General features: G+C 35.5%; 1 protein-coding gene across 2 annotated transcripts in view; it reads left to right on the top strand.

Moving 5' to 3' along the window:
- Positions 1 to 25236, top strand: part of Ppp3cb (protein phosphatase 3 catalytic subunit beta) — a 44891-nt gene that overhangs the window by 16918 nt on the left and 2737 nt on the right. The window contains exons 2-13 of one of the 2 annotated variants that reach the window (XM_032917444.1): positions 260 to 460; positions 1045 to 1169; positions 4115 to 4226; positions 5218 to 5363; positions 5625 to 5764; positions 5868 to 5945; positions 6050 to 6144; positions 9193 to 9318; positions 12557 to 12634; positions 18581 to 18665; positions 19363 to 19460; positions 24718 to 24747. In XM_032917444.1, the coding sequence (XP_032773335.1) occupies positions 260 to 460; positions 1045 to 1169; positions 4115 to 4226; positions 5218 to 5363; positions 5625 to 5764; positions 5868 to 5945; positions 6050 to 6144; positions 9193 to 9318; positions 12557 to 12634; positions 18581 to 18665; positions 19363 to 19460; positions 24718 to 24747 (1314 nt within the window). The remainder of the gene's footprint in view (positions 1 to 259; positions 461 to 1044; positions 1170 to 4114; positions 4227 to 5217; positions 5364 to 5624; positions 5765 to 5867; positions 5946 to 6049; positions 6145 to 9192; positions 9319 to 12556; positions 12635 to 18580; positions 18666 to 19362; positions 19461 to 24717; positions 24748 to 25236) is intronic. The other variant, XM_032917445.1, reaches the window with a different exon arrangement.

Here is a 25236-nt window from a genome sequence, read left to right as displayed (position 1 = left end):
ACAAGAACACTTTTAACATGTAGGATGACTGGGTTTCATCTCAAAATTACAAAAAATAATTTGATTATTCCTTTAGAAAAATTTTGTTTAAATTAACACTTGTATCCATTAAATGAAGAAGAAGAAAAAAACCTTGCTGGTGCTTTTCAAATCTATTTTTAAAAAATTTATTCAGTTTTATTTATCAAAATCCAATTATTAGTTTCTGTGTTAATATATTGTTCCCTATTTTATGTTCTTTAAAAAAAAAAAAATGCAGCCGTTCCTTTTCCCCCAACTCACCGGTTGACATCTGAAGAAGTGTTTGATATGGATGGGATACCCAGGGTTGATGTTCTGAAGAACCATCTGGTAAAAGAAGGTCGGGTAGATGAAGAAATTGCACTAAGAATTATCAATGAGGGTGCTGCCATACTTAGGCGGGAGAAAACCATGATAGAAGTAGAAGCTCCAATTACAGGTAAGCTTGCTTTTGGTTTGGATATTATTACACCAGTGTTTGGTCGATTGGAGAGAAAGCTGTGTCCCTTTCAATCACAGAGTTACTGATTAATACTATATGGACATTGTCTTGATTTTACAAATTTCTGTATTTACACAAAACTAGTCTAATATGTTTTTATGAAGGTTTCATCAGTTGTATTGGCCATACTTGAGTTTGACCAACACCTTCCTTTGCTCTTAATTACCCGTGCCAAATGGTATTAGATACCTCTGGTGATCATTTGACGGTCATTAAAAAATACTGAGTTAAAGTGGGGTTTATTGCCAGCATTATAATCTTGTTATCCTTAGCTTCTAAAAGAGGAGATTTATAAATTTAGAGGAAAAATCTATTACTGTCACAAACCTCGTTACTTCTGTTACATCTTGCTTTAGATCTTGAGCATATGAGTGTTTGGTTAGATATTCTCCCTATGATGGTTCTTCACAGGCCACTCTTCAGATAGCATTTGTACTGTCTCATGTTACAGCACTTAGAGTTTACGTAATATTTGTTAATTTAGAGACTTTTTTTCATATCTAATAATCTTCTTGTTTCAGTGTGTGGTGACATCCATGGCCAATTTTTTGATCTGATGAAACTTTTTGAAGTAGGAGGATCACCTGCTAATACACGATACCTTTTTCTTGGTGATTATGTGGACAGAGGTTATTTTAGTATAGAGGTAATAATCATATACTGTCATTTGATTTGCTGTTGTTAATATAGATTATTTCTATTAATTCCTAGTACAGTAAGTTTCTAAAAATACTTGTATTGGGTTCTTTTTAATACCTCTGTATATTCTGAAATATGTAGGAAAAGCCATTACTCATTCCTTTGTCAGACCATCCAACAGTTTTATTTGTGTTATTTCTTATAGTTATAATTGTTTCTTTCCCAGTGGAAATGAGCAGACCGAGATCTTTATTTTCTTGTTATCTCATGGCTTATGCACTAACGATGGTTATTTCTTTCTTTGCCTTCCTTGCCACTAAGGGCATTAAACCGTGAGAAACATGATATTCTCTTTAAGTTTTAAATGAAGTACCTTATGATTTTTTTGTTGCTTAAACCCTAGATCTATCTCATCATGATGGTATTAAGACCTAATAATATCTGAAACTTAATTTTTTTAAACTTAAGAGGCATTAAAATGACCTATTGTTTGTCACTTAATTCAGTGATTCTTTTTGTTCCTTTCCTTTTTAATTGTATGAAGTATGAAAAATATGGAATGGCCGGTATTTTCTAACATGTATCTCTTCTGTTTTAAATGAAAAATGGGACCATATGAAGACATTTGCCTCTGTCTGGTCATCACATAATGTCTATACACCGTAATGTCTATACACCGTAATGTCTATACACCGTAATGTCTTTACAACTGGTAAATACAAATCTAAAGCTGTTTAATAGCATCCCTGTCTTCCACTGAGTGACAAGCAATAACTTGTTATACACTTAGAAGTTCTAAGTCTTTTTTTCCCCCTCATTACAAAGATACCTTATTGGGATATTGTAGTCCTACATTTTTGTGTATTTACCCTATTATTTCTGTAGGACAGATTTTTAAGTACACTTACTTAGTCAAATCTCTGTCAGTATATAATTTATGTTACACATGTAATATATTCCAGTTTAAGCATTAGCAGATACTGGTTAGTTTAGTCATCACAACATTGTGATGAGGTCTAAGCATTAGAAGATACTGGTTAGTTTAGTCCTCACAGCAGTGTGGTGAGGGAAGTACTGCTGTTTATCCTTCAGTGCACAAGGAACCCAAGGGTCGAGTCAAGCAGTCTGACCTACGCTTCTGCTTTTATCCTATGTCCTAATGGGTACTGAGGCCTTCCTATCCAGCAAACCTCCGTTCCGCTTAGTGTTACCTGTATCCACTTGTAAAGATTTTTTTAGTGTACTCTACTTCTCAGTAAGGACTTTGGGGATGTGTCCATTCCTTCCCTTCGGACTATTATTATCCTAGTCTGTTGTTATTCCCAGTCATAATTTTATTATTAAACCCTTTAATCTTTTCTGAATTACCTCATGGTTTTAAGAACAATTAGAAAATGGTCCTACCTAATAAAGAATTTAGTGTAATGACGAAATCAAAAGGTAAAACTTAGTTGTTATTAAGCACATTGGTGGGGTTGGGGATTTAGCTCAGTGGTAGAGCACTTGCCTAGCAAGCGCAAGGCCCTGGGTTCGGTCCCCAGCTCCGAAAAAAAAAAGAAAAAAAGATATTAAGCACATTGGTGTAGATGTACTCATTTAAAATTATTTTGTAGGGGTTGGGGATTTAGCTCAGTGGTAGAGCGCTTGCCTAGTAAGCGCTAGGCCCTGGGTTCGGTTCTCAGCTCTGAAAAGAAAAGAAAAAGAAAAATTGTAGCTCAGTTAATAGTAGTTTTACTATTACAAAAAAGTTAAAATATCAAAAACAAGTACAGTTTAGTTTTAGTAGATATTAGTTTTATTACTTTTTTAAAAAAAAAATAAGACTAAGGTCTAAATAGTTAACGCCTATCAATGGACTTGGTTAGTAATTTTTCTTTTCGTATTATGTAAACATTTATTTCTACATGAAATAGCACTTTTTTCCTTAAAATAATGTTAGTCTTTTTATATTAAATCTAGAGAAATCTATGTATACAAAATGCTGTCCGTTTCATTGTCTTTAAATTATAAAAGTTGAATTTTCTTGAAATTGAATTATATCAGTGGTTCTCAACCTTCTTAATGTTGTGACCCTTTAATATAGTTCTTCATGTTGTTATGGCTCCCAAAATAAAATTAATTTTATTGCTGCTTTGTATCTATATTTTGCTACTGTTATAAATCATAATGTAAAGATCTGTGATTTCTGATGGTCTTAGGCTACCCCTGTGAAAGGGTCATTTGATCCCCAAAGCGACATGACCCTTAGGTTGAGAACCTCTGGATTAGATTATAAATACCTGCCTTATGTAAGGAATCATCTGCAGACAGCAAAGCAGACATGGAACATGGCCTTTGTGTTTAGTGTGCCACAGTGTTTAAGATGAAGGATGGAGAGAGCAAACCTGTCTTTATTCTTAGGAGCTTTGTGACTGGGACAGGTTACTTTGCTTACTGTTTTAGTTTCTCTAGATATAAAATAGAGATAATATGATAATTGCTTTTTGGCCTTTTGGCTAAGATAAAGTGGGAATGCTAGTAAATACTTCAGTTTGAGGAATAAAAGAAACATTTTTTGTTAGTGAAAAGTTCTAAGGCAGTCTAGTGCTGACATATGTAGTTACTCTGTAGATATGAGCTGCTATTATTAATTTTTGCATTATTATCTTTACTAATGTACTTAAGGAAAAAAGCCCTTTTGCTAAGCTATATTAAGTGATCTGTAAATGTAAAGTAATTAAGTAGATTAATTTATTGATTCAGCAAGTATTCATTACTCTTCTGTTTGCTAGATAACTTTTCTAGAAGAGTCAGAAGTCTGATTTCATGAAGCTTATGTTTATTAAGGAATAAAGAGTAATAATAAAGAGTAATAGAATTTGTAAGGATAACATAGTTAGAAGATAAAAAGCAAAGATTGGCTTAGTTAAATATAAAGGAAGTTCACTGGAAACTCTTTTCTCTTTTTTTCAGTGTGTCTTGTATTTATGGGTCTTGAAGATTCTATACCCAAGCACATTATTCCTTCTGAGAGGCAACCATGAATGCAGACACCTCACTGAGTATTTTACCTTTAAGCAGGAATGTAAGTACTTTTAGGGGAAATATTTCCAGTTCCTTGGTTTTCCTTTGGGATGACATGGGTAGTAAGAAATATGAAGACTTTACAGTACAACACTTAAAAACATATTCCATGACCACCAATGTATACTTTTGAGAAAAAAATTGTTAAGGTCTTTCAAGTCTATTTTGTATTAAATTTTATAGATGTAGCTATGAGTAGATCGGGTTTTTGTTTTTTTTTTTTTTAAGTGATGTGATAATTTGTAAAGCAAGTATAGTTTTAATGTTAATGGTTTCTAGTAAAGAAAACCAAGACCAAAGGGGTGGTGGTAATATAATTTTTCCATAACAGATTTAAAAAAATACTTAGTCTTACTTTTCACATATGAGTATTTTTGCCTGAATGTATATGCACCACATGTGTATGTGGAGGTCAGAGGATCCCCTGGAACATGAGTCGCAGATAGTTTTGAGCTATAATGTGGATGCTTGGAATTGAACTCTGGTTCTCTGCAAGAACAGTCAGTGCTGTTAATCTCTGAGCTGTTTCTCCAGTCCTCCATTGCAGTCACCCATTATCAACTAATGACTAACTGATGACTGCTGCAACTCTGGTGTTTTCTGTGTCTCCTTGCTTTGGCTTCAGTAGCCAGTTTAGAAGATTTTCCTATAACAGTGAAACCAGCTATTCAAAGCTCACTAAAAAAGAAAAAAAAAGTATAGAGTATTATGAAGAGAATAAGAAAAATGCTGCATTGGTGTATAAAGAAGAACTGGGCTTGTGAGATGGCTCAGCAGATAAAGACACTTGCCACCAAGCCTGATAATCTGCGTTTGAGAGTTCAAACCCATGTTGAAGAAAGAGAGAATTGAATCTTGAAAATTGTTCTTTGACAAGAACACATGACATGTGTGACAATATGTATATACACATACATGTACAACTAAATAAATGTAAAAACAAATTTAAAATAGCTAAGGATTTTCCATTGCTAATATTTCTCTCTTTCTAGGTAAAATTAAATATTCAGAAAGGGTCTATGAAGCTTGTATGGAGGCTTTTGACAGCTTGCCCCTTGCTGCACTTCTAAACCAACAATTTCTTTGTGTTCATGGTGGACTTTCACCAGAGATACACACACTGGATGATATTAGGAGAGTGAGTATAAACCAGCTTCTGAAGTTGTTCCTGTTAATGATATTTTTGATTAGAGAGTCTTTAAATTCATCAAATTTATTTTCACTTATAAGATTAGATTACGATAAAAATTTATATGCTAGTTAATAGACTGCTTCAAGGAACTAGATCCTGATCATTTAGAACAGTGTAGTACAGACTGTACTCAAAGTTGGGACTACTTTCCTATGTGCATTTTGTCTGTACTTGATAAGTTATTTCTTTATGTCTTTTACTTCACAGTTAGATAGATTTAAAGAGCCACCTGCATTTGGACCAATGTGTGACTTGCTGTGGTCTGATCCTTCTGAAGACTTTGGAAATGAAAAATCACAAGAACATTTTAGTCATAATACGGTTCGAGGATGTTCTTATTTTTATAAGTAAGGAAAAGCATCCAAGATTAATCACATTTTGTTATATAACAAGTTTATAGTTTTCATATGAAAAGAAGTGCTTTACTTAATTTACTCTTTTCCCCTACAGCTATCCAGCAGTGTGTGAATTTTTGCAAAACAATAATTTGTTATCGATTATTAGAGCTCATGAAGCTCAAGATGCAGGGTAAGAATTCTGTTTCCCTAGCCCAAAATTACACTTAAATACAAATCAAACTTGGTACTTATGATTGATGCTTTACGATGCATATTAAGCTATTTGTTTTGCAGCTATAGAATGTACAGAAAAAGTCAAACTACAGGGTTTCCTTCATTAATAACAATTTTTTCGGCACCTAATTACTTAGATGTCTACAATAATAAAGGTAAGATGTTGTTGATAAAAAAAACCTGTATAGACAACTTAGCCTTTTAATTTACTTTAAAAATAATATGGGGCATTGTGTGAAACTGTCCAAATCTTATAGAAAACCTAAGATATAAGGGAGGGGAGAGAAAAAGAAATAAAACTCAAAACATGAACTCAAGTAGTATGCAGCCTGCTCTACCGCTTGCTGCTCCTAAAGCTGTTTCTAAACGTGCTGCGTTAAGCACAGCCATGGATGATTTCGAGTTAAGCACTGCCGCTGATGAGTTTCCTGAGCCCCTCTCTTAAATCTTCTGTGTCCCAGAACGTTGTCATGTCTGTAGTCGCTGCTCACCGTCTCATTTGCAGCGTCTGCTCGGTTCCTTTATCATGCTGTTTGTTTTATGTTCACCAGCACAGGTTTTCTTCTTGCTTTTTCCCCTTCTTTTTCTTCTATCTTTTAGTATTACTTTAAATTACTTTAAATTACTTCTGCAAGATTTGAGGGTTGTTTGTTTGTTTGTTTGTTTGTTTTATCTTTTTAAATAATCCACTTTGGTCTACTTTTAGAGATAGCTCTCTCTCTCTTTTATTTGCTTTTAACCTTTTCCTTATACCCTTCTTCTTTACCTCCTATTCTAGGCATCTATTTTTCCCCTCTCCCCTTTCTCCTAATTTGATCTGACTATAAAGATTGGATTTCATTTTATTCTGAACATAATTTACTGATTGAAAATGCTTCGGGTTTGTAATCTAGTTAAACATGTTCCAGGGACATGGAAGATGGGATGGGCTTTACGTAGTTCACATCTTCAGAGAAGGAAATTAAGAGGCTGGCTTCTGTTCTGTCTGGGCATGTCCAGAATTCAGTTGAAATCATAGCTTCAGGGTCAGACTAGATTAGATGTGCCAAGAGTGAAAAACAGAAGTTAAAGATATTAAAAAGTGCACAGAAAGATAATGAGGTCATTGCTAAATGTGGGTCCTATTTGAACAAGTTTTTGATGATGGTAGATGAGAGTTAACAGGTTCAAATATTAGTCTGGGATTAAACAGCACACTAGATCATTTTCATCTAGGATATGCTGTAAGAACATATAAATACTCAATGAAATATGGCTTCATTTTTTTTAAAAGAACCATTTCTAAGGTTATCAAGATCAAAATTGATTGGTCCATCCGTCTGCTAGTGCCCGAACTCTTCAGGCGTGTTTTCTCTTAATGGCAAAGGAGCAAGTGTCCACTGCTAGGTTGATTGCTGTCTTACTGCTTATCCTTTGTCACTTTGACTTAGGAGGCTAACGAAATCAGTTTTTATTTTTAATTTTTAAAACTGAGACTCAAACCACTAAATGCTCTGTCAGAATCAAATGATTTGTGCATAAATGATGTTAATGATTTGAGTGTTTATATAGAATGGGCATATTTGTGATGTTTCATTCTCACACAAAAGGCAGTTTCCTGATTTTGTATTTTTTTCTTTTCTCCTTTAAATAAAAAGTTTCAAAGGTTGGTATGAGCCCCTGATTTCCGAGACTGTCCTTAAGATGTCTTTGTCTCATGTGGGTGAGGTATAGGTGATAGCACAGAGAGGGCTGCCTTTGGTTCCGTGCTGACTGGAATCGCATGTTGGATTCAGTGTCTCCATTTCCGTGCTTTTTGTTAAGATAAGAGGGAGAGGAGGATAATCCACTGATCACGAGGTGAACAGGCCTTTGTGGCTATACTTCCGGGCCATGCATATTAATCCAGCTGAGATCCAAAGCACTAGGCAAATTAATCATGAGTGGAAATCTCAGAATTACGAGGCAGACGAAACTTTTATTTCTACGTTGAAAAATAAATCACATATTTATAAAATATTTTACACTTTTTTAATGGTTTCATATAGAACACATTCTCTGATCTTTATCTTCTAACAGATAGACAGGGTAGACATTTTTATTTCATCTTATAAATGAACAGATGAGTTAAATGGTAATGAGCTGCATAGCTAGTATATTCAGTTTTGAATATATCCCTTCTAATCCTGTGTTCCATAACATAGTATAACCAGTACCTGAAACAGGTAGGTTATGGTCCTCCCATTGTACTGGGACACTAGAGATATAGCTAAAATTGAGGTGAATGTGTATTCTCGGATTGTTTAGTTATAGTATTATTCTCTTCTGTTATTTTAATAAATTATTTTTTCATAAATGAGGTAAAATACTCCTTTGAAATAGTTCATCTGACTTCGTATACTAAACATAAGAAACACATTTATACACTCACAATTCTAAGTTGGTGAGGTTTTTTTATTTGCTTTATTGAGTTTAGCTGTTCTTATTAGATTGCCTGCAGTTAAAAGGATCTTCTTTAATTTCTCAACTTTCTGAGCTTTAAAAAAACTAGAAAATTGCCCATTGCCATTTTGTGTTTTCCATAAAAATTGATATTCACAATTTTGCATTTAGTAACAATATATGTTCATCATTGGATTATAAAGTAAAACAAGCATTCTGAAAGGAATCTGAAAATTTTTTTTTCAAAGATTTATTCATTTATTATATATAAGTACACTGTAGCTGTCTTCAGATACACCAGAAGAGGGCATCAGATCTCATTACAGATGGTTGTAAGCCACCATGTGGTTGCTGGGATTTGAACTCAGGACCTCTGGAAGAGCAGTCGGATGCTCTTAACCGCGAGCCATCTCTCCAGCCCGGAATCTGAAAATTTTATTAATAATTATTAAACATTTTATGTTTAGATATTTTAAACTGGGCATGGTGGCACATATCTTTACTCTCAGCATGCAGGAGGCCTAGGCAAGTGATCTCTATGAGTTTGAGGGTGACCTAGTCTACAGTGAGTTCAGGACAGCCAGGGCTATAAGTGAGACCCAGTCTACAACAAAAATAATGTGTGTCATTGCAAAAAGAATTCATTCCTGTTTCCCACTATCTAACCTGGATCCTACTTGTCTCTATATCTCCGTCCTCATAAACAGTTGCTGTGTTTTATGTGTTTGCTGCTCTTCAGGCTCAGGATAGTTTGTTATACTGATGTTCGGCCTCCCTTGCAGCTGCTGTACTAAAGTATGAGAACAATGTGATGAACATCCGCCAGTTTAACTGTTCTCCACATCCTTACTGGTTGCCCAATTTTATGGATGTCTTTACATGGTCTTTACCATTTGTTGGAGAAAAAGGTATGAGTTTTGTTTTTGGTTTATAAAATAACGATTTCTTTTAGATTTACTCTAGGTTACTATCACAGATACATACTTGCTAGAGGAAATTGAAGCCTGGTTTCACTGCGCTTACAGCTGTACTTGTGTCTGTGTCTGTGGGTGTGGACATGGCATCTTCAAAGATATTTTGGTTTGATGCTTACAGTCCCCATGAGTGAGGATGGCTGGGGGACCAGGAGAGGATTTATAAATAGTCTGATGTTGTCTTCAGCTGTTGGATTTTCCTTCATTTTGAGTTACATGTAGTCTTCATGGAGGGTGAGCTTTTCTTTAGAATGGGCACCTCTGTATTCTAATTCCATTTGTGGGGATTTCATAGCAGCTTATGGGGGAACTTAGTAGCTGTCATTTAGGCAGCATTCTCACTGGAGGAGAGAAATCCAGGTTCTTCTCACCTAACAATTCTCTTATGTCAAAAAATAGGCTTTTTTTTTTTTTTAAAGAAATGATGCTTTCTGACAGCATCGAGAAATAACCATTAGAACTTTTACCTTTGAGATGTTATCATTGGGCTTTTAAAGAGATAATAAATGCTGTTTAAGATATTTTTTCCTAGTTGTATAGAAGTCTTAGGTTTTTGTTGCCTTTTTCATAATAGTGTTCATTCTTTCTCTCCTTCCCTTTTTTTCTTTCTTTTTAAACAGGGCAGTGCATCAGATTTCATATGTGTCAAGTTGACAGCGTGAGAATACAGATAGACTTACAAAACATTTTGTTCTATATCCCCTCTAGTTTTTTCACACCTCTTCCTTGTTATAAAATATGTCTCTTCAGCAGGGCAATTTCCAGTTCTAAAGTTGAGTTAATAGTTACACTGTATATGCTATGTTAGAATTTCAGTAGATTGCCTTTACTCTTCGTTTACTCAGTAGGTCTGATGTTCAGTTTATGTGGAGATAGAATTACCCATGTTAGCATTTGAGAAGAGGCTGGTTAAGGGCTTAGGTGAAAGGGATGCACTACACTTCCAACCTTCTGTCTTTGGGATATGAGAAATAGTTCACTCAGAGCATCATCAAGCTACGGGGATTTAAGAATCCATCCAGGTCACTGTGTCGTCTCTGGGATAGATTGCAGCTCAGCTACTTTAACCAAGGTGGAGTATGGGGATCAGGATAAAGCAAAGAGGAAAGGGGTTAATTTGTATAATTCTTCTACCTCCCTGTACTATTTCATAATATCTAATGTTTCTGTTAAGAGTGTTTAAACAAATAGAGATCACAGCTTATAAGTCTGTTAATTTATATTGTCTACTTGTTGAGAGATGAGAAAATTTAAGCTGACTTCTATTTGTCTGCTACAAGTGAGGAGAGGATGGAGTAGTAGATACTGTTTATATTCCTTTTTTTTTTTTTTTCTCCCCGAGCTGGGGACCGAACTCAGGGCCTTGCGCATGCTAGGCAAGCGCTCTACCACTGAGCTAAATCCCCAACCCCCCTGATTATATTCCTATATTTGATTGCGATCAGATGATCTTTAGCTCTTTTCTATGAATTTTCTTAAAAATTACATTTCGTGTGTGGTGTGCGTGTGCATGTGCATATGTGTCATGCATATATGTTGAGGCCAAAGGAAAATGTGTGAGAGTTGGTTTTCTTGTACCATGTTGGTCTTTGGGATAGAACTTGGGTCATCAGGCTTGGCAGCATCATCCTGACCCACAGAGCCATCTTGCCAGACTTTGGTAGTTCTCTTGCTACACTAATTCAAATGTTGAGCTGCCTGTGACAGAGCATTCTTATGAGCATAGCTGGGGGGGGGGGTAAGAGAGTAGAGGCAGGAAGTGTGAGGCCAGCCTGAGTTACATTCAATTCTCTCTGTTCCTTGAACCTGGATAGAGGGCTTATTCGTTAAGAGTATGAACTGCTTTTCCAGAAGACCCAGATTCATTTCCTAGCTCCTGTGTCAGGTGGCTCACATCTACTTGTAGCTGGAGCTTCAGGGAAGAACCAACACCTTTGGCTTCCAAAAATACCCTGTCTCCAACAAACAAGCAATGATCTCTTGTAAGGTGTGGGAATACTATAATTTATGAACATTTTTCCTGTGGATCTCCTGTAAAGTATAAGAAAGTAAATCTTAAAAGGTCGGTAGTGTCAGTAAGATGTTTCCAGCCCCTGCGTGTATCATATACACAATAATAGTGAAATTACGTTTTTTAAAACTTTAAAAAACACGGAAGTTTAGTAAAGCTGGGCATGGGGCTTGTTCCTGTCGTGCCTGCATTCAGGGTGCTAAGCGGAAGTATCGTGCCAGAGTCAAAGCCACATTGTGGGCGTGAAGCACCCAGGGATACAGAGTGAGGCCCGTGGCCATCCTCTGGTCTTCAGCCTCCAGAGCACAGGGTTAGAGTTCTGACCCAGCACCTCTGTTTTCAGAACCGCTTTGCAATTTCATTGAAAAAAAAAAGTCAAAAAATGGAGCTGGATATTGCCTACATTTTGTTGTTGTTTGTTTGTTTGTTTGTTTGTTTGTTTGTTTGCTTTCCCCAAAACAAAGGTTCTCTGTGTAGCCTTGGCTGTCCTGGAACCAGTTCTGTAGACTTAGCTGGCCTTGAACTTATGCTGCCCAAGCTAGAGCCAGACCTGAGATGAAGCAGTTCTACTGCTTTCGTGCTGAGTACAGCATTGGCACATGCTTCTGTGGCTTGTTTCAGAGGTTTCTGATTTTGATGAAATTTCATTTAGTTCCTAAGAATTGTTACCTAACTTATAAATATTTACCTCCCATTTTTTCCTAAGTATTTTATAGTTTTAGCGACTTTTGTTCCATCCTGAGTTAGTTTTCATATTAGTGTACTTGGGCAGGGAGGGGATCCGACTTGTTCCTTTTCAGTAGATGTGCAATTTTGAAAACCATTCTATGTCTGCTGAATTATTTTGACACCCATATTAAAAAAAATAACTGGCGTTAACTGTGAACTCTTATTTATGGGTGTCATTCTTCATAAAATGGAAAACGAAGTCTAGTCTATAGGGCCTCTCAGATGCTGTTCATTGAAACTCTCATTCCTTAGCGGATTTGCTGTGTCTTAATCTCAGCTTCTCAGAGTTCTTATCTGTTAAATTGCTTTCATCTTAAAGTTTAAAATGTCCTCATTCCTGCTGTCACGAGGTATCATATTGAATTATTGCTGTGCGTAAATGTGGGCGATCGTATGTCAGCATCTAACATGTTCTCTTTTCTTTCTGAACAGTCACAGAGATGTTGGTAAATGTTCTCAGTATTTGCTCTGATGATGAACTAATGACAGAAGGGGAAGACCAGTTTGATGGTATGGATACTCATCTTACTATTTCTGTTTATGAAGTGATACCTCGGTAGTACTGAGTCTCAGTACACTATGTATCAAAAAACATTCATTGCTTCCCCATGGCTGTCCTATTTGATAAGTGAGAATTCACCTACCCCCTCCCCTCAGTGTATATACGCGCGCATGCACACACACACACACACACACACACATATATATTTTAAGTTTTGAGAATAATTTAGGTGTCTTTTTGTAGTAGTGTGGGACTTTTAGGAAAGGGGAAGTTTGGAAGAAAGAATAGAAACAAGAGAATGGAGAGTTAAAAGGTTGTGGTTCTTGATGAATACAGACATTACTTTTGAAGAGGGCATTTAGTACAGTGTCCGTGGTTACTCAGAAGCATCTCTGACCTCCTGCTATTGTGTTCACTTTATTAATGTAGGGTGTTCTCACTGTTGGGTACTTATGTTCTAAAAGACTCCTTGCTGAATGGATTTTGGAAGTTTATTTTTCTTTTTCTATAGAAACAAGGTTATATGTAGTTGTTAGCTCTTACATAAGCAAACAAACTTGTGGGCCTAATACATATGTATAGTATGTTTAAAGGAATACCATTAGAAACTATTGGGGTTTATGTTTTGAAATTTTTACTTAAAATTTAAAGCTACTTAAATTTTAACAGAGTAAATATAAAAATAAAGTAGTTTAAAAACTGGAAAACTGTTACATTCCTTTTCCTTATGCTTTGTGTATACTTTCTGTAGTGTACTAAGTTTATATGGTAGTCAGCATGGAAATTCTTCGTTGTGCTAATTGTTTTCCACATGTTAATAAGGTTTAATAGGGAGATATGTTCCTTTTTTCTCCTTTCTATTCCCCCTACATACCTTTTTTTTTTTTTTTAATATTTTAAACAGCATCTCACATACTTCAGGCTGGCTTCAGAACTCACCCTGTACTTGATGACCATGAGCTTCTGGTCCTCTGTTTATAGACAGTGCCATCTTCCATGTTCTCTTACTGCTGTACCTTCATTAATAACCTAACAGCAAATTTATGTTAGTCCTTTTGGGAGGGGTTGGATAAGAAACTTTTTTTTTCTCCTGAGTTTCTATTTTGAAATATTTGATCATGCATAGCTTATTTTCCCCTTAAAAATATAAGTAGTTGTAATTTCTGTACTACTGTATCACTAGGTTCAGATCCTAGTTCCTTGTGGGAGCCTCTGAGGCTTCAGGCAAGTCATGTACAGTTTTGGATTTACGCTTCCCTTGCCAGTTTGAGTGTAATAATCACTCCTCATGCTGCAGTGCTGAGACAGTGTTGAGATGACGATTGAAGTGACACATGCCTTGTATGCTTTTCATCTTCTTAAGTTTTCTGGCAATTTGTCACATTTGCTGAAATTTTCAGTGGGTGTTTTAATTGGTTTATGTTAACTATATGAGGCCTAGTACTTTGAAAATAATGTTTGACTTTCAAACTAAAGATTTCTTATATAATTAGTACATTTACTGAAATTTACTCCACTGAATTTTTAATTACTTCAGTTAGAATTAATTTTTTTTGACATAAGGTTAAATTGAAACTAGTATATATTTTTTTTAATTCTCAATACTACTCAACTGCTATATTTAACATCTTCTTTGTCCATATTCAGGAATTCATTATTATTTTAAAAGCTTGTTTTATATCTAGTAAGATTGGTAGACATTTTTTCACATGGTAATTTAACTTGTGTTTTATATATAACTTCTAACAATAAGTCATTTGCATTAGATGGTGGTATTCCCTAACTGGCCATTATATCCTGTCGTTGTTGTTATTAGTGTTGCCAATAGCGTATTAAGTTGGAGCAGTAATAGGCTAGTGTCTTGTAATAAAAAGAAAAATGGTTTTATAGTTAAGGCTAACTTAATACTTGATTTGAGTATCTGTAATTTATATGAAGATAATATAATCGACTTTTAAAGATTTAACAAGGAAAATATAAACGGTTATATTAACTGTTCAAAATAAGGGAAAAGAACACATAATTTATCAACTGCCTAAAGCATAGAAGTTTTAGAATATACATTCCTTTTAAAGAGCTTGTATTTTAAGTTTCATCCATCATAAGATATAAATTATGCCTGTTTATTTATTTGTTGTATTATTCTTGCATTCCAGGGACAAATTAAATTGAATTATTAAAGAGGCAGTATTACTTGATGAAAAAGATAATGGTTTAGGAGTATCTTTCACTTTCCGTTCATAGCTATGTAGTCTTGGAAAAGCACCCAACTCCTTTGGATCTTCTCACTTATGAATTGAGAGTTCAGAAAAGATGACATTTTAGTCTCAAGTAACTTTTACAGTTTTCTGCACCATTTATGACATTGTTTCCATAGGAAATAAACTGGGTTCTCTTTTGTATTCTAAAAGTAGGTCTCCCTTCATTGTCGGCATCACAAGTACTCCTCCTGTTCTCACCCTTTCACCAGCCAAGTTTTAGTATCAGAAATTCTGAAGAAGATATAAAAATATGAGTCCACAAGTTTCTATAGGGGAATGGGAGTGGTGTGGGAGAGAATGCATTGAAAAAATGGAGGGGAGTGAAAGGTGTTAGGATGGACACTAAATTCTAGCACAGGATCCAGAAAAGAACTATTGGAAGTCCGCTATCCCCGTGCTTCCATGCTTCGTCCCTTTTGCCCTGTCCTTTTTGTCACTTTTCTACTTTCCTTTCACATGATGGCATGACTCCCATCTTTTCTCTCTCTTCCTTACCTCCGTTAAGCCATCTTATGGATATGGAAGGAAATTTGACTTTAGAAAGAAAGTTTGGTAGATTGGGGTTTGCTATGGAGGTCGAATGAGGGGTTAATTTTTCTGTAGTAGAAGGGAGAAAGTAGTATTAGAGCTTTCCCAGTAACAGGAAGCAAAGCGTATGGTTTACAGGTTCACTTTGAGATCTGTTACGGTGGTAAGACTCTTATTGATGGTCTTTGGTACCCGCATTGTTGTTTAATGTTTGTATGGCTTGTTTGTGTTTTTGCCAAGATAAATCTGCATAAACTTTGCATAAAAACGTGTAGCTTCCTTTTTAGAGCTGTTAATCGTGAACAAATTTTTTAACACTAATTTCTAGGACTTTAATGCATACATTTCTTTCAGATACTTATCTTTTGTCTTCAGCTTTGGAAAAGAAATGCATAATCTATGTGTTACAGTGTCACTGAGTTAAACTCTAGTTCCTGTAGTATAATCATGCTTTAGAGTGTAAGGTCCGAAACCTCAGACCACCTCTACTGCTACTCTTAAAGCTGTTTACTTGGTTTGAAGTAATCTGTCACTATTTTTGCAAAAAGATGTCACTCAGTTTCCCAGATTGGATGGTAACAAACAGCACATTGTTAAATTTGAATATATGCAAACATTCTACAATTCAGATTCAAGAAATCATGTCATCTTGTCATGGAATGTGGGAGACTCAACTTTTTTTATCTGGGAGTGGTTGAGGCTTTTCACTGAGAAAAGTTACCTACATTTCCTGTCCCTGCTATAGATTTGCATATGTTGGTATCCTTGAAGAGCCACCTGAGTTCGTATCTTATGTGTCATCGCTTTTCACTTAACATACTTTGACGGGTGGCACATTTCCTTAGAGTTATGGCTATAAATGTGGTTGTTAGCACAGTCTTTTATTGGTCTTATGTGTTTTCATGTTTTTTTCTGTCCCTAATTATGTCTATGTTCATCAAAAATTATAATCACTCTTACTCATAATTTCTCTCTGACACATATCTTTTAAGAAGTCTTTGCTTTAGAGCTCTACCCTATAGCATCTGTCTTTTATTCACCAATTCTACAGTACTACATTTTTTTCAAAATTTCAAATATGAGGGCCTTCATTTTTTCTCCCTTTCTTTCTACATTCATCCTTCAGTACCACTGCCAAGTTAAATTTCTATCTTTTTATTTGTCTCAACCACCTTTTCTCCATCATTCACTTCCTTTTTTCTGGACTCTCCATCTGAAGAACGGCTCATATATGGCAATAAAAAAGGTACAGACCAGACAGAGTAACATTGTTTTGAAATATGACTTTATAAGTTACTTCATGTCCATGTAAGTTGGCACATTCATTGACTAATGTTTTTAGAGTCTTTGGGCCTGTGCAAATTTAGACTGACATTTATGTGAGTTAGTATTTGATGTTTTAGAAGTCATATTCCAAGACATCTGTCTTTCTGTGCATGGAAATAGTTTTCCCTCCTTTCATTCCTCTTGTTGTAAATTTCATTCTTTTGCTTATTTGTGATGTTTTGTACTTCTCCCTGCATGATTAGGGGTGACTGTCTTATTCCCCAAACTTCTTTACTATGATGCATGATGTGTTTGTAGACTGATTTTAAATCCTCATTTGTACAGCGTGTTTATATTCCTTAACATTTTTAATTTGAATTCAGTATAGTCTCATGTCATTTTGTTTTACAAATATATAAATTAAGGCTGAAAAGACAAATGTATATTGTTATAGCCATTCTTCTTAACCTACCACTCCTTATACAAATCAAACTACTTTAAAATTTCTGCCAATTTAAAAATAAAATATATTAGTTTATTAGAAGAAATTCAGACTTTCTATCCTTGGAAGATTTATTTAATAAACTCAGGGGTTTTTTTTCTTTCTTTCTTTGTTTTTTTTTTTTTTGTTTGTTTTTGTTTTTGTTTTTTGTCTGTAAAATAAGGAAGTATACCCAGTATGTCTTCAGATTTTTATTTCTTTGATACTTAACTTTTTTAGTTAATCTGAAGACCATGTCTTTGATGCTGTAATGACCACATAGTTTAGGGCGTGGAGCTTCAGTACTCTATATTATCCTTTAGAGAATACCAAATCAGGTACTGGAGTCCTGCTCTCTAATACGTGCTGTTTTCATCCTTTGGACGTGGACTGTTTTCCTGTTAGTTAGGTCTAGTCATCATCTTAGGTTTTAATTCCATGTATTTGTAGTCCTTTTGGATTTTAAATGAAATGCTGTCACCTACAAGAAGACTTCTGATTGTTCAGACCTCTGCATCCCTAAAGCCTCTTGGCCTTTCCTTGACCTTCTCCTCAACAGTGGTGCTTCCATATGCTTGTTTTCATCCTGTTGAAGCACAGGTGTGAGGAAACACACTCTGGTCCAGAGTAACTCTAGTTGCTATATATGTGCTAACAGGACTAAGGTTATTGTTCTTGCTGGAGACCAAGGGAAGGAAGAGTGATTCTTTGAGTCCATCCAGCCAAGGAGCCGGTTCCTTTGTTGTATTCTTTAGCCAGTGTTTTGAGGGAGTCTTTTCTTACTGTTTATCTCGTATTTGCTATGGTTATTAAAGCTTGCATGATTTTAGAGGACAGCTAGTCCATGAAGTTAAGAGATATTCATTGTTTCTAAAATACTGCTTGTGGTCCCTACTTTGTGATCACCTTTGTAATTATTGTTACCTTTGTACATTTTTTGTAGATTAACTTAGTAAAGAAGCTTATTCTTTTATAATACGACATATTTCTAGTGTGCATGTTAAAGGCTTTTGTGATAAACAGAAGTCTTCCATTTGTCTTAGTCTGCATGCCAGAGGCTCCCATGAAAATTAAAAACTATAGGATTGTTTCTATTTTTTTTGTCCTTTGGTTTATAATCCAAGTTGGGCTCAAATCACCCTACTCCTACCCCATTTTATTCCTCTCCTGATTAGTGGTGTAAGATAATTAACATTTGCGAATTGTTCTAATCAGTCCCCAATATTTGACTATTGTTGGGCTAATCATTGAGGGACTGAGAAACTTTCTGGCATGAGTTCATCTAGTCTCCTCCATGTGAGCTAGTAGCAGGAGAACTGGTATTGATGTAGATGAGTCTGGGATAGGCTAGTAGAATAATAAAACAATGCCTGAGTGCCCTAAATGTGAGCCTTTTTTTCTATTTATTCCATTGAAAGTAGGTTCAGCTGCAGCCCGGAAAGAAATCATAAGAAACAAGATCCGAGCAATTGGCAAGATGGCAAGAGTCTTCTCTGTTCTCAGGTACTGGTGCATTTTCCTGATCGTTTGCAAAAATGATCTCATTGTATTTTGTGAGCATTGTTCTGGTTGCTACCTAAAGCAGCTGGTTTTCTTTGTTCGTGGAAACTAGGTGTAGGCTTCTGTTCTGTTGAGGGGAGTAGAGATTGGCTTGTAGCTGGTGGTGGGTTATTTGCTTGCTTTTCTTTCTTATTGTGGTGCTGGACTCACACGGGACCTAAACCAGGAAGCAGGCAGTCTGCCACTGAGATTTCATCTTGTGATGAAAGCACCAAATTTGTACCTTGAAACTCAGACGAGGATACGATTCCTGGTGAATTTTCTCCTCCATAGAATCCTGTATTTGTTTTATGATAGTACAACTTAACCTTCTTGGGGTTAAAATTTAGGAAGGCGAGGTTTCAGGAAAACAATATATATTTCAGTGATAGTATGTCTACCCTCCTAAATGAAATGTTTAGAATATGGAAAATAAGTTTCTTGGAATTGAGAGAAGTATGTTAATAACAACGAATGTAATAAATTATATGCATGGACTACATCTGAACCATAGCTCCTCTTTTAAAGTAAATACTTATTGATAGACTTTTATTTTGTTAGTTTTTGATTTTTGAAATTTTGGGGATGGAGCCCAGTGCACTGTGCACACTGGCAAATGCTGTACCTCTGAGCTTCTTATATTTGTTACTTTTCTCTCTAGGGAGGAGAGTGAAAGCGTGCTGACACTCAAGGGCCTGACTCCCACAGGGATGTTGCCTAGTGGAGTGTTGGCTGGAGGACGGCAGACCTTGCAAAGTGGTAATGATGTTATGCAACTTGCTGTGCCTCAGATGGACTGGGGCACACCTCACTCTTTTGCTAACAGTACACATAATGCATGCAGGGAACTCCTTCTGCTTTTTAGTTCCTGTCTTAGCAGCTGACATAAGCAGGGTACTGTATGATAGGCATCTGATTAGTACCTCGCCAGGGCATAATATCGATAGAACGAGTTGTCTTTTAAGTGAAAATAATGGTCATTTCCTAGCTTTTCATAAAGTGATATGGGAGCAGCTCATGTCATAATTCTGAGATATTTACTCATTTGTTTAATGCACCCCTGCTTTTAAAAGCCTCAGTCAAGACTGTGAATCAGGGATAGACATATTACTAACGTGGAACTGTAATTCCATTCTTTCTTACTTTTAAATTTTACATAATTGTATTAGATTTTGCTTATATTTTCAAGTATTTATTTTTTGAGTTAAAATTCTGCTTAGGCCCCAAAACTTCCTTTATGCACTCATTTGCCAAAAGATTTATGCCAAGTTTTGTATGCTGGTAAATGAATAGAGTTTGTTTTCTGTGGTGTTTGTCAAATGTTCTATGTATAATTGACTGTCTGTAACATGCTGTTTCCTTCCTCTGCAGATAGAGCTGCTTTCCTAAATCTGTCTGTCTTTCTTTAGGATAGCTGTATGTCTGTAAATATATGTTCAATTAAATCACTCTATCAGACGCTTGTCTGTCTTTTGATGTAGAAGCAGCTTTGTAGCACCTTGGTTTAGGTCTGCTGCATTCTGTTGCTGCACTTGGTTCATTCTGAATATGAATGTAACATCAGATATTAAGCTATTGTTATAAAGGGTTGAATTTAAATCATGTAAGTCAAAATTGAAAGGGTGTTATTAAGTGTGCCTTTATTTTGCATGAAAATAAAAAAATTATACGTAAAGCATTCCTGTAATCCGGCTCATTGAATATTTTATGTTTTTTTTTTAAAAAAGCTAACTTTATTGTTTTAAGCATCTGTGTAAGTACTGGGTAAACTTTGAAAGCCCATTACAGATTGAATAGAAGAGGTGTGACTATTGCAGCCGATACACAGTAGCACACAGTCTCAATTTCTTTCCCTTATGGATAGAATGCAAAATTTGTGAAGTGGAAAAAACTGTACATAAAGTGACTTTGACAGGTCCTTGTTTTATTAAAATGGCAATGACAGATCTGTTGTTTTTACTACAGTTTCTTATTGGTGTTGTAGTTAGTAAATTTTTAAAGTAGAAAAATAAAGGAGTTTTAAGTATTTGAATAAATTTCAAACTCCCTCGAATTGTTATTTCAGTCAGTTCCAGAACAGATCCTTTTTAGTTAAAGTAATTTTTGGTAGACTTAAGTTTTAGTTCATGTTATTTTATCATGTGCTGTTATCACTGGTGCAAACAAGAAATACAACTAGTACAGTAGTGGCTTTCACTTTGAATAGAAACTACATATAACTTCAGATTTCTATGGTGAATGAGGTTTTTTGTTTACTTGGTTCTGTTTTATTTTTTTCAGTTTTTAATCATAGTTCTAGAGATCTGAGAATCTAGAACTTTGAACACTACTGCACCACTGAACTATATCCCATCGCTAGATCTCTTTTCTTTTATTTTTGGATTTAAAAGAAAGCTCCTTATAATTTTATTTACCCTCAATTTTTCTATTACATATATTTTTAAATGCCAAGAAAAAGTACCTGAATATAAATTTAAATATTAACAAAACCATAAATATTCAATAAAAATTAAAAAATTTTTACTAGTAAAGGATTATTTTAATAAGGAAAAGTATACCCTTTGTTTAGAAATAAAATAAAATTAAAAGATCCCATATTTAAATAAATATACTTAACAGTCATCTCTCAGTTATCCTTGGATATATTATTAGTTTTATATTGTATCCATGGCAAACCTTGCTTTCAGATTTCACACTTAGCACCTGCTAATTACATGCTTTGTTGACAGCTTGGTACTTCTATTTATTCTTAATTTGCATGCAGCCTGAAGCTCATTCCTTCAACTTGGAAACCACCCTCAACTGCAGGGAAGGTTTGGGAGACAGCAGCTTTGCTGAAGGGACTGTCTGTTCCCAGCATAGAGTGAGTTACTGGAAGGAGCTGAGCGTGAGGGGTCTAACTTGGGAAACTGGACAGCTCCCTAGTTTTGCTACGGAGGGCTCTTGATGTTATGGTTTGAGCATTTGGTTGAAGTTATTTCCGTAGCATATGAAAACCTGACTTTAAAAGAAGTGACAAAGCTCATATAGAAACTACATCTTTGAGATGTTTTACTAGAAGGTTAATATTTTAAATTTCTGTAGATACAAACTCTGATGTTAATGTGTATGACAAAGAGGTAATATAAAAATGAATTTAATTCTGAGACTTCAAGCCCATTTTCAGACTATAAAAGATACCTTTCCAATATCTTTAGAAATATTTTTGGTTTAGTTTTGTTTTCTTGAGGCAGAGTCTCACGTTTTAGCCTTGGCTGGCATGGAGTTCATAGACCAGACCTGCCCTACTTCTACAGGTCCTCCAGCCTCGCCTTATGACTGCTGGGATTAAAGGCACAAGTACTACCACGCCCAGCTTCGTTTTAGTATCCTTGAAGCTATTTTTACATGTTATTTCTTGGGTGGAGGGAGTTGTTTTTTAAAAACTACAACTCTGTTGCAGTTTGATTTTTGGAGTTTTGTATTTGTTCCCCTATAGTAATTTAATTGGGAATTAACCCGATAATTCTATCCACAAGCTGTATGTGAAAATATGTAGGTATCTCTATTTTAATAATGCCAAATTCCTGTTGATCATTTATTCTCTGTTGTATTGAAGAACATAATAGTTAAAGGCAGCAGTGTAACTAGCATTGTCACATGTGTAATTGACAATCAGTGAAGGAAGGAGAAGTACAGTAGTGCCTTTGAGGTAGAACTTCACTGTTACCAGGTGTTTTTTCTAGTCTACTATTGAAGCTTCAGATGCCTGTATTTCAGTTTTAACCCTCTCAGGGTGACAGACTATATAGTTTACTATCAGGTTTCATAGCTTAGAAAGTTAATCAGTAGAATCAAAATTTTTTTATATAATTAACTAGACGTAATTATCTTAATGAGATTAATTTTAGTCTTAGTTTATTACCATATACAAGTTGGAGAATGCTTCATGTATAATCACTTCTAGTATCAGAAACATGTAAATCATTCTGATGGACATTTTTTCTTTATTCAACTTTATGAAGAAAATACTCACATTCTGAAGGGACTGATAATGGATGAGGACTAATAAGTATAGATGGGTCTTTTTTCATTCCATTTGTGTATTTTCTGTTTGTTTATTTGAGACAAGATCTCTCTATCTGTCTCTGGCTGGCCTGGAACTCACAGAGCTCCATCAGCCTGAGTGCTGGCTGGGATTAAAGGCATTGCCACCATGCCCTGTTAAATGGACCATTTGGCCCGTTTTCTGCCTGGGCAGATTTTGTAGAGTTCTTTCCAGACACAGAATGCTAGGCTTTCCCCAGGATAAGCTCCTGGTGGCCATGGAATGTGTGTATCTGAGTAGAAACTCGATCAACAGTTAAGGAGAACCAGATCTCTAGTCAATATTCATCCTACTTCTTGGATCCCCAATTCACTTCACATTCTGGTTGAGACTACCTGTATTTTTGAAATTTAGCTTATAAGGCTCTTCTTCGTAACTATTTTGGATGAAATAATGTCTAAATTATACTGTTTCTTAAAAAGACGTTTCAGGAATAAGTATTGTAATTACCTCTATTGGAGAAGAAGCAAAACAGAAAGAATGTGGCGTTCTTATAACATGAGTGTGCACTCTCTGGGTACACAAAGGGTAACACTGTCAAGCAAGTACTACTGTTCCTTGCATCTTTAGATCTTGTTCCCCCTCTTCAACTCTTTCTATGGTTTAAACCCAAAATTAAATGAATATATATCCTTTAAAAGGTTTTGAATTTTTATTTTATTATCTGATTCATATGGGTGTTTGGCCTGCGTATATGTACATGCGCTGTGTACATGCATGATGCCCTTCAAGTTAAGAGGCTGTCTGATCCCCTGGGACTGGCATTAGGGATGATTGTTAGATGTCAGGTGGTTGCTGGGAATCGAACTTGGATTTTCTACAAGAATAGCAAATGCTCTGACCTACCAGCTTTGCATTACCCAAAAAAGCATGTTTGATTACAAAATACATGACTAATATTCAGCTCTTTAAATGTGCCAGTGCAGGTTATACCAAGAATTTTTTTCACATGATCTATATATTGTATCCATATTATGGAATAATTAGGATTCATTGCCTGAGAGAAAGTTCCATCCCTCAATGCCTTTCTGATTAGTGTACAGGTTTAAAAAGATGCCCAGTAGTGCCTTTCTTTCTTCACCTAAGAAAGCAGGCTTCTCCCTGCTAAGCAAATTCATCATCATGATAAACTGAATATAAATAGAATTTTTACAGCGTTATAGGTATTTAAATAGTTAGGCAGTCAACATTCGAGTAGGGGCAAGGGTACTGTGGTATACTCTTGTAGCCTTTCAGCTACTCTAGAAACTGATGCAAGATGACCACTTGGTAAAGAGTTCAAGGCCAGCCTCCTTCAAAACAAATAAACCCCAAGTTCTTAGCATAGAAAATTGATCACTTTAGGGTCTCCCTAAAGAACAGAGCTTGAGAATTAGACTAATACAACAAATTCAGGGTCCTTAAATTTCATCATAGTTATTTTGATTGTTTATTTTTTGCCCTGAAGAGACAAATCTGTTAACTGACCTCTTCTAGTTTCTATGTTAGAGAACCAAGTGGTGAGGAATGTTGTTAATATTGGAAGGGAAAGAAAGATCTTGTTTGTTTTTCTGCTACAGTGCTATTATCATAATTTTCCTGTAATGGTAATTCACTGATAAAACAAACAATGGAAAATAAATCAAAACAGTAAATTCAAGATGAGTAATTAATACTGGAGTATATTTGCATGGGTGCTGAGGTGTCTGTCTTTACAGTAGGTCTCTATGTCCTGTGCTCTGATGTCATAGTGCTGTGTGTAAGCCGTGCTGTGTTAGAAGTTGGGGGATTGGATGGGCTCTCTACTGTGGGAATAGTTTGTGTTCAATTGTAAATGATGTAGTTGGGGGTACTGTGATATGTTAAGTGATCATTGCCTTTTCTGCTGTACAATATGACCCTTCTCATCTCTCTCATTCATTTTGCATGCCTCTGCTCACTTCTGTACAGCCACAGTTGAGGCTATTGAGGCTGAAAAAGGTACGATCAGAGTCCTTGCACTGGGCAGGGATCTGTGGTCTGTGGGTGGGAATCAGAGAATATCCTCTGGGTGTGTCTTATATCTAGCTCGCACAGATGAATCGTACTGGCTAACTCATCAAGTTTAACAGCCACATTCCTCTTATTTAAATCACAAGAGCTGATAACTATATATACATATATATGTCTTTTCTCTTTTTTAGTATAATCTAGAGATCATTGTTGCTGATTTCCTTAGCACAGGTGGTATATGTAGTAGTTATGATGCCTGTTTTAGTGAACATTATTAAACTAACCCTGCAAGTAGAGATCTAGCCATATTTTGTGTTTATGCTACTCTGATTTTTCCCCCTAAGTGAAACCCTTCCCTAAATAAACACGTTGAGTTCATACGTGAGTTTTTTTTTTTTTTGTCCTTTCTAGTACAGGAACTTTTACTATAATAATTTTTTTTTTGTTTCTTGCAGTTTGGGCTGTAGTTGTTTTGTT

Source organism: Rattus rattus, chromosome 12, assembly GCF_011064425.1.
Source record: "Rattus rattus isolate New Zealand chromosome 12, Rrattus_CSIRO_v1, whole genome shotgun sequence".
NCBI classification, from domain to species: Eukaryota; Metazoa; Chordata; class Mammalia; order Rodentia; family Muridae; genus Rattus; species Rattus rattus.
This window is presented reverse-complemented; position numbering and strand designations above follow the sequence as displayed.